We start from the raw sequence: 9,597 nt of genomic DNA, 5'->3' as shown, positions 1-9,597 counted from the left end.
CATCTGAAAGACGGCACCTCCAACAGTGCAGCACTCCCTCAGTACTGCACTGGAGTGTCAGCCTAGATTATGTGCTCAAATCCCTGGAGTGGTGCTTAAATCCATGACTATCAGCTTTACAGTGAACATTGGCTTGTAACGTCAATCTCAACCAACACAGATGAAGAAGCCAAATTAACTGAAAATGTGAGCTATGAATAGAAAGAGATTGATGCACAAATGGAAGGCACCTGGTAAAATGGTCCCCTCACCCACTCTTTTGGTCTGACCTCCTCCAGATCAACCCAAAACCAGTGGAATGGGAGTGGAAAATCCTGCCTGAGGTTTTAAGGCCTGAATTATAATAACCATTATCTGGAATGCCTCTCTTAATAAACCCTTAAATAAATCCTTAAGGAGACACTGGGTTGCCCCGGGTGTCATCAAACAAAATATCTAACAGAGGTGCCCCCTTTTTAGAGGGGTACAACTAATTAAAAGGACAAAGGAAACTTAACAATTTAAATAATAATGTTTCCACCCGTGTCCAGTACACACTCCAGTCCCTGCGGTGCTCTAAAAAGGGATCGCTGGGTTGGCCCTGCGTCATCAACCCAACTAAAAGAAATCTAACAAAAGTGCCCTTCTTTAGAGGGGTACAAATAATAATCACCCAAATCATAAGAAGGACAAAGGAAAACAACAAATTAAATAATATTACTGTCACTATCTACCATGCACCCTGCGGTGCCTAACGGCCGCAGAAGGCCTCAAGCGTTCTGGAATGTAAATGGTGAGGAATGGTTAGCTTTAGGGATTAATTGAGTGGATGGTTGCAGCACTGGATGAATCAATTGCTAGTTATGCCACCCATTGGTGGACTTGTTAATTGGAGCAGGTATTAAACCAAACAAGAAATAAAGAAACAATCAATGGTACAGTCATCCACAGGTCCAGGTTAGACCCGGCCTGTGAGGGCGGTCGCTCCGACTGTCTGCCTCTCTTCCACGGAATGCTCCGCGCCCGGGTGGCCCTGGAGAGGGAGCACGCGGTGTCTGCCGGTACGTTTGAGGCTTTCCGCGACCGGTGGGCACCGCAGGGGTTGGAGTGCATCCTGGACCGAGATAATAAAATTATTATTTGACACATTTTTTGGATTTTTGATTTGTTGTAAATAAAACACACCCTATCCTTCTTATAAAATGGGGGCCTAAAACACAAAAAATGAAAAAAAACGATCAATTTACCCACCAACCAGCACCTTTTATGCACAAAAAAAGGGGAAAAAAGTACCTTTAGAAAAAAAAATGTAAATCAGCTTCCCGAGGAACCCGTGGAAACAGGAACCCGCCCCAACCCGGGATTGGCCCCCAATTCCCTGCCGCACTCGGAGCCCGGCTATAAAACGGGTTGGTGTTGGAGGAGATGATTAGTCTACTTGCAGTAACGGAGATGGATCATTGGGTGCTTTCTCTCTGGCTCTTGGCCGGGCTCTCCTTACTCCGAGCCCACCCACTGCTCCTGGGAGATGATGTTTGTCCAACAGAGCCAGGCTGGAGATTTGACTGCGGCCACCCAGGGATTAACAGCACCGAGTGCACCGCTCAGGGTTGTTGCTTTGACCCGCGGAGCTCCAATGTCCATCCCTGCTTCTACAGTCTGAGGAACAGCCCAGGTATCAAACAGCTCCTCTCCCCCATTCTAGAGGAGATACTTGTGGGGAGGGGGAGAAATCTAACTTGTACATTAGGCAATTATCCAGTCAGCAACTACACGGTCTTGTTGCTGTTTCATTCTGTGTAAAGGAGCGATGGGAATTAGTTATATTTGGGCATCTGACGCTTTAATGAGTCGGAATCCCTTTACTGAAGGGTTAATGTTCACACTATTCCCAGCCTGCTGTGCATAGCTGAACTTCATTTCTTGAAATAGGGGGCTGCTTTAGTCCTGTACTGTCTCCCTACTTTTTTTAAAGAGTTCATCTCTTGTTGGCATATCTTTTGGAAATTGCCAGATGAAGTCCTATGGGGTTATGTTGTATTTAACTATATAAACCATTAAGGTGGCTGGCTAACCTTCCTGACGGAGGGCAGATTCTCTGGTCAATGAAGCTGAGGCTTGTCACTGGTGGTGATGTGCCCTGATAATGGGGTTTACTGTAAAGCAAGTATCTGCTGCTTTAGTTGGTGGGACTGTTGAGGCTATGGTGTTTTTCTGCAGTTATATTCCAGGTAGGAATGCAGTTGGGAAATGATCATGTGCTCTGCTTGTGGGGTGTTTAGTGCTAGGCAAATATTTAGCCACCTGGTAAATTGTTGTCTTTTTGGGGTGGGAGAAAGACCAACCTCCTGAGGATTGTCACCTTGTGAAGGAGGTAGAAAGTGAAGTCAGCCTTAATCATAGAATTGATATCCATTGTCCTGCAGTACTTGGGCACAATGGGTATCTAGTTAACCTGGGTTAAGATGGGTAGCTGTCACTGGGTGACTTATTTACCTGGGTCATTGGAATGGGTAGTTGTCACTGGGCATGGGGCTCTTTAGTTGGCTTCAAAATATTAATTCAAGGAAATGAATTCCTCACTTGTTGGCTAATCACACTGCCACAAGGAGTGGGTAGTTTTACCAGTGCTTTTTTTGCTAAAACTCTTCAGTGATCTCCTGACCACATGTTTGGTGGGCAAGGTTACTTCTGAATCTTTCCAACCTGTACCTCTGCTGTATGGACTTGCTATTGAAAAAGCTCTACTTGATGTTGGCTGGACCCATTTGGCATTGTCTACTTGGACTGCTAAGTCTCTTTAGCATCATCCTTGGCTATTTTCATGAAAAACATGTTTTTCCATCCATATGCAAAACTTTGCCCATGTGTGTTCTGTCCAATTGATTAACTCCTGAGATACTGCCCCTCCTAGTTTGGTATCAGATTTGATGACTAGTTCAGTCCAGGTTTGTTTATGTAAATAGACTAGTAGTGGCCCCTAACATAAAGCCCTATAGCACCCACTATTAGCCCACAACCCAATCTAAGTAGCATGGTTTCTTGGCTTCAGCCAGTTCCTTATCCATTCCCAGGGTTTACACTGAATCATCAAATTTCCTCTGGGACTCTTTGATGCTGAGGAACAATACATTGTAGGGCTTCCCACAGTCCATTTGATGTTTCTTCCTTAGTCAAGGAGGCTGGTCAAGCATGATTATCCCTTCTCAATCTACATCGGCCAATATTTACTATACATTTAATCCAGGGAGCAGTTGACATGTATTTCTCCTGCTTGCAGCATGTACAGCAGATGGCCAGTTCATCCTAGTGATCTCCAAGAACCTGACCCGTCCTGCCCTCAACCTGTCATCTGTGTATGTGAAAGATGGACAAGAAGCGGCGTGCAGGCCTAAACTGACCACTGCCGAACTTGTGATCTTCCGCTTCCCTATTACCTCTTGTGGCTCGACCAAGCGGGTGAGTATTGAGGGGCCGAGCAGTCTCGGTGAATGAACCAGCTCCGTATTAACCCGTGCTCTGATTGTAGGAGGAGAATGGAAGCTTGGTGTATGAAACGGATGTGTTGGGCAAGAGGCAGATTCTGACTGGGAAACGGGGCTCGATAACCCGGGACAGCACCTTCAGGTAGGAGGGGGATGGTGGGGAGAAGGCAGGTTGGAGGGAAGTGTTATTGAATGAAGCTCAATCTGCCACAATGTCTTTACAGCCTGCATGTCCAGTGCAAGTACAAGGGGAGGCAAGAGACCGGCCTGCAAATCAATGTCACAGTTTACACTGTTTCTCCACCACCTCCTGCTTCTGAGGAGGGGATTCTGCAACTGGAACTGAGAATTGCAAAAGGTACAACAGCTCTGGGTAATGGTGAATGGAAGCAGTGGGAATGTACCAGTGGAGGGAGTGACTGGTTCTTGTGTCTGCCTTTCAGGTGGTGACTACAGATCCTGGTATGTGGATAGTGAGTACCCCATTCAGAGTATCCTTCAGGACCCAGTGTTTGTGGAGGTTCGTGTCCAGGACCGCACTGACCCAATGATTGTCCTGAGGTTGCATGACTGCTGGGCGACTCCTGTCCCAGCCCCGAACCATGAGGTGCAATGGAGTCTACTGGTGGATGGGTAAGGAAGGGCTAGCTTCCCACAAGAACTGGATGAAGGTTTTACAAATTCCTATTGAGAGAATAGTGAGCTACAGTAGGAAAGGTTGCCTTCTGAATCTTTGAATTTGGAGCAATGTGTGGGGAGGAAGAGATTAGTAAATTGTAGCTCGGGGGTTGTTTACTTACAATTGGAAGTGATCAGAACTGAAATGGTTCCAACTAAACCTTTTTAATCAATAAGAAACTACCATTTAAGGTCCCCCTTCTCAGTATCAAATACCTTCTGCTCCCACTGACCGGCCCTCCTGTTGCAGGTGCCCCTATGAGGGTGATGACTACCAGACCCTCCTACACCCAGTGGACGTGTTTTCTGGCCTGATGTTCCCAACCCATCACAAGCGGTTTGAAGTGAAGACTTTTGTTTTCCTGGATGGAGACTCAGCCCAGCCTCTAACTGGACAGGTAACCAAACTGAAGGAATTGGAGCCAATGAAACCCTTTATTGGCTCCTTGTAAAACAGCCTGGTTCATCCATGTGAATCTCTCTAAAATAACTCCTTTCCCTTCTAGGTTTACTTGCACTGCACTGCTGAGGTTTGCTCTCCCTCTGATCAGGATGACTGTACATCCAAATGTGGCTCAAGTGAGTTTTTTAAAAATAAGATTTAATCATGTTGAATATAGTTTCTAGTCTAAAGGCAAAACTTGGAGTTAAAGGTTAGTGCCCTGCAGTTGGGAGTTATCAATCCATTGCTCACTCAATGGCAGGGCTGCTTGGGCCTTCAATCTGCACTAATCCAATTCCTTTTTAAAGGAATACTTGGTCCTGACATTTGCTGCTCTAGATATTCTTGACACTGTTAGATCGACTGTTTCTAGCAATGAATAGCTAAGGATATAGCAGACCTAGTAGTCTCATTGCTAGTTTACATGAGAAAAATGTTTGTTTTGCTCCCTCTTCTGAGTTACAACCATTTCTCTGGCCCATACCAAATGGCAAGAACTTCATTGGCCTTCATGTGCTGAGATTCCAAATTGATCAGAAGGAATTGCTGGACTTTAACTGCAATTAGTCTGCACAGGGTTGATTGCAATATCTACCATTGAGCTAGTGATCATCTAATGTGGTCTGGCTTGCTGAGTAATCTTAAACAAGAGTATCACATCAACAGAAATTTTCTCCTGTGAGCTTGGAAAGGTTGGGACTATCTACAAATGATCAATTTGCTTCTCCCACTAGAGAGACGCAGGAGTACAGATGACCACGAGGGAACCTTGGTGAGTGCTCCTGGTCCCATCATTTTTCTGAAAGATGAGAATCGTCAGTCTAAGAAGCTGCTTGAAGAGAATGGTAAGTGGAGTCTCTCCAATAGGTCACTGTAAACCCTTCAGAATATAACTTCTTGTGTCTCCAATAGACGGTGCTGGGTCTCCTTCTCCGGTTCTGCGTGGAGCAGGCGTTGGCTTTGTTGTGGTGTCGCTGTCCCTGTTGGTGGTGATGGTTGCAGTTTACAGGATGAAGAAACCAAGAGCTGTCACTTCTCAATGTAATGAGATTGAACTGTAGACACTGAACAGAAATAAACCTGATGGCAAATATTTGTCTGGGTGTTGGTTTGGAACTGGGAGGTTCAAGTAATGTAAGCACTTTCAGTTAGTACTGGCACTTGACTGGGTTTAAGGACCTGCCAAGTGGATAAGTAGCAATATTAAACCCCAGTAATGTTGGGAATCACTGACATTTACACTGACAGAACATCAGTGCAAGTTGGCAAGAATTCTGATTTTGCTTATGCCATTCAGGCTACTAACCTCATCCTCTTGGCTACAGCTGTCTTTTGAATTGCTTTTCAGCATCCCAGTACACATTCTCTACTTGTCAATCCTGTAGTATTGATTACTGAGGCTAGTCACTGAAGCATATTAGTGATTAATTGCTAACCTGTTCACTTGACTACCCAAGGGGAGGTGTAATAAATGCTGGAAAGCAGAAGGCTGTGGTTCCTTGTAAATTTTGGGCTTCAGGTCATAACATTAAATGGATTTATTTGACTGTGGATGTGCTTGTCCTGATTTCGAAGGGTTGTCACTTCTGACTCTAAGCTGGCTGGACTAAATAGTTGGAGCTGTGACATCTGCTCGTGCATTTGGTAACTTGTGCAAAGCAATAGCACTGGATGTAGTCAGGCTCATGTTACCTACAGGAATCCCAATGTTCAGATTTCAGGATCTGAGGCTGGTGAATCCAAGATTTTGTTCCCCTGTGATTCTTTTGAGTGTCACATGACTCTTTGCTACTGGGTCATGTGATGATGTGCCAGGTAGCCTGTGGTCACCAGCTATGGATGTGCTGGAACACATTATTCTCTTTATCCTTCATACCAGTCCTGAATCACAATGTGAGCAGACAGCTGTTGGGGGGTGGAAAGCAAACATTGCCTGCTGCCCTATTTAACTGGAGCATTTATTACTGTTGGATTGTCTTCAGATAGTTCTGGCTGCTTTATAACAATACAGCTTGTGCCTGGCTGTAGCTTCTTGATGGGTTTTGGTGTGGGCAATCACCAGCTGCTATGTTGATTAGCCCCAGTTTTAATGTTTCATGAAAGCACTGAAGCCTCTATTGATTCTGAGCATGATTTCCAAGCTTTATGGTCCAAAACATTGCCTTGACTGTCTTACCTGCCTTAATACATCTTTCTGACAACTGTCAGACTAGCAACTGACATTTGTGGGTGTAACAAGAACTGTGATCTAGTGATGCCTGTTAACAGCAAGTTCACAATGTCCTGGTATTACATTTTTCAAATTCTTAGTAACTGGGAGACATGTAGCTTTGCCACATGACATCAGGCCCTGTGTATAAAGCCCAGGCTGTGCAATTGTTTTTCCTCAATCTCTAGTTTCCTCAGGTCATGTGTCCTGGATTCAGAGGCCAATTCAAGGGGGAGGGAGACAGTTTTCAGATGGTACTAACTTTATTATGAGTTTGTGTAGATTTTGTTTCTCGGCAGCAGCTCAAAGGATTCTGATAGCCCATTCTGCTACCGTTGGGTTTGTTGGATGAGGGTTTCAGCATTTGGGCTGAGCTATGGGAGTCAGCCGTTTAGAGGGCAGTAGGTGGGTCACTGAGCTCAATGCAAAGGTTGGGGGTGGAAGATGGAATTTGTCAGTTTCTCAGTGTTTAACCAGAGAATTGTGGCTGGTCAGGCTGAATATTGAACATATGACAAGAGGTGGTGGCAAGGTAGAGCTGGGTGTCAGCATACATATGGAAATTGATCCTGTCTGTGGATGACTTTACTGAGTGGCTGTGGTTAGACCCTGGCGGGGGGGGGGGGGGGAGAGAGGAGGAGAAGAGAAAGGAGCACAAGAGACATTTAGGGTTGGGGGGGGGGGGGATCTTTGGTGATGATCCATGCCATCAGATAAGAAGCACCAGGCTGGATAAAAGATGTTGGAGGATGGTGTGACCAACTGTCAAAGTCTGCTGAGGTCAAGGAGGGATAATGCAGCATAGTCAGAGGCTGTTATTTGTGACTTAAGTTGGGGTCATTTCACTGGCAGCTTTCATTTTACATGAAATGACAATCTAAAAGTCAAGCAGGCCACCTGGTATATGCCAGCCTTTATACTCCACCCTGGCTACATAGCATTGCTTTTAAGTGGAGGCTTGACATCAGCTGCTGCCACATTGAGTGGTTGAAAGTTCCACATTCTTGCCACCTGTATAAAGAAATTATTTATTTTATGGGATGTGGGCATCACTGGCAAGGCTAGCATTTATTGCCTATGAAGGTGGTGGCTCACCACCACCTTGAACTGCTGCAGTCCATTGGTGAATGTTCTCCCACAGTGCTGTTAGGAAGGGAGTTCCAGGATTTTGACACAGCGACTATGAAGGAATGGTATATTTCCAAGTCAGGATGGTGTGACTTGGAGGGGAACGTGCAGGTGGTAGAGGTCGTGGGTTTGGGAGGTGCTGTCAAAGAAGCCTTGGTGAGTTACTGCAGTACATCCTGTGGATGGTATACACTGCAGCCACTGTGCACCGGTGGTGGATGGGGTGCCAATCAAGTGGGCTGCTTTGTCCTGGATGGTGTCGAACTCCTTGTGTTGGAGCCACTCATCCAGGCAAGTGGAGTATTCCATCACACTCCTGACTTGTGCCTTGTAGATGGTGGAAAGGCTTTGGGAGTCAGGAGGTGAGTTACTCACTGCAGAATACCCAGCCTCTGACCTGCTCTTGTAGCCACAGTATTTATATGGCTGGTCCAGTTAAGTTTCTGGTCAATGACCCCCAGGATGTTGATGGTGGGGGATTCGGCAATAGTAACGCTGTTGAATATCAAGGAGGTGGTTAGACTTGTTGGAGAAGGTCATTGCCTGGCACTTGTCTGGCACAAATGTTACATGCCACTTGTGAGCCCAAGCCTGATGTTGTCCGGGTCTTGCTGCATGCGGGCTCAGACTGCTTCATTATTTGAGGGGTTGCGAATGGAACTGAACACTGCCATCAGTGAACAACCCCATTTCTGATGTTATGATGGAGGGAAGGTCATTGATGAAGCAGCTGAAGATGGTTGGGCCTAGGACACTGCCCTGAGGAACTCTTGCAGCAATGCCCTGGGGCTGAGATGATTGGCCTCCAAGAACCACTACCATCTTCTAAATTTGTTAGGGGCAATCATTTATGCCCCTTCTGGACTTGCCCATAAGTTGATACCATGTGCACTTGGTTTCAACTTATCAGGTCTCCTCTTGGTCTTTTTCCCGAAGAGCCCCAGCCTGCTTAATCTTTTGATAGTTGCATCTTAATTCTGGTACAATCCTTGTAAATCTCTTCTGCACTTTCTCCAGTGCTTCAATAGATCTTTGCTCCTCTACCCCATTTGGTTTCCCACCTCCCAAGGAATAAGTGGCCTCCTTTTATTGGTTGATGTATTCAACCAAATCCTTCCTTAATAGTCTAATTTTTTTACAGTCCCATTTATTCTGATATGCACAGAAACCTGATTGGTAGAAATGGTATCTTGCACTCATCCATGCTTTTTTGTTACCTCACAATGTGACTATTCCAATATTCTGGCTGGCCTTCCATGGGCTTATCTAAAATTCTGCCTGTATCCTAACCCACAAAGTCCTGTGCTTGCTGATCTACATCAGCTCCCACAAGAACAGGAGTAGGCTGTTCAGCCCCTCGTGCCTGATCCACCATTTGATAAGACCACGGCTGATCTGTGATCTAACTCCATATACCTGCCTTTGGCCCATATCCCTGAATACCTTTGGTTGCCAAAAAGCTATCTATCTCCGCTTTAAATTTAGCAATTGAGCTAGTATCAATTGCCGTTTGCAGAAGAGTTCCAAACTTCTACCACCCTTTGTGTAGAAATGTTTTCTAATCTCGCTCCTGAAAGGTCTGGCTCTAATTTTTAGACACTGCTCCCTACTCTTAAAATCCCCAACCAGCAGAAATAGTTTCTCTCTATCCACCCATCTGTTCCCTTAATATCTTA

At 45.5% G+C, this 9,597-nt stretch overlaps 1 protein-coding gene across 1 annotated transcript; it reads left to right on the top strand.

Annotated features, from left to right (window-relative positions):
- The first annotated feature begins 1,425 nt into the window (after positions 1-1,425).
- On the top strand, positions 1,426-5,677 carry LOC137299721 (zona pellucida sperm-binding protein 4-like). Its single transcript, XM_067968658.1, has 9 exons — positions 1,426-1,654; positions 3,260-3,438; positions 3,509-3,606; positions 3,689-3,822; positions 3,908-4,097; positions 4,393-4,540; positions 4,649-4,721; positions 5,319-5,429; positions 5,497-5,677. Exons 1-9 carry the CDS (start codon positions 1,432-1,434, stop codon positions 5,643-5,645), a joined length of 1,305 nt encoding a protein of 434 aa, XP_067824759.1. The 5' UTR covers positions 1,426-1,431; the 3' UTR covers positions 5,646-5,677.
- The last annotated feature ends 3,920 nt before the right edge of the window (positions 5,678-9,597 follow it).

This window comes from Heptranchias perlo, chromosome 29 (genome assembly GCF_035084215.1).
Source record: "Heptranchias perlo isolate sHepPer1 chromosome 29, sHepPer1.hap1, whole genome shotgun sequence".
Taxonomy (NCBI): Eukaryota; Metazoa; Chordata; class Chondrichthyes; order Hexanchiformes; family Hexanchidae; genus Heptranchias; species Heptranchias perlo.
Note: the sequence above shows the minus strand (reverse complement) of the source record. Positions and strands in the feature narration are given on the sequence as shown.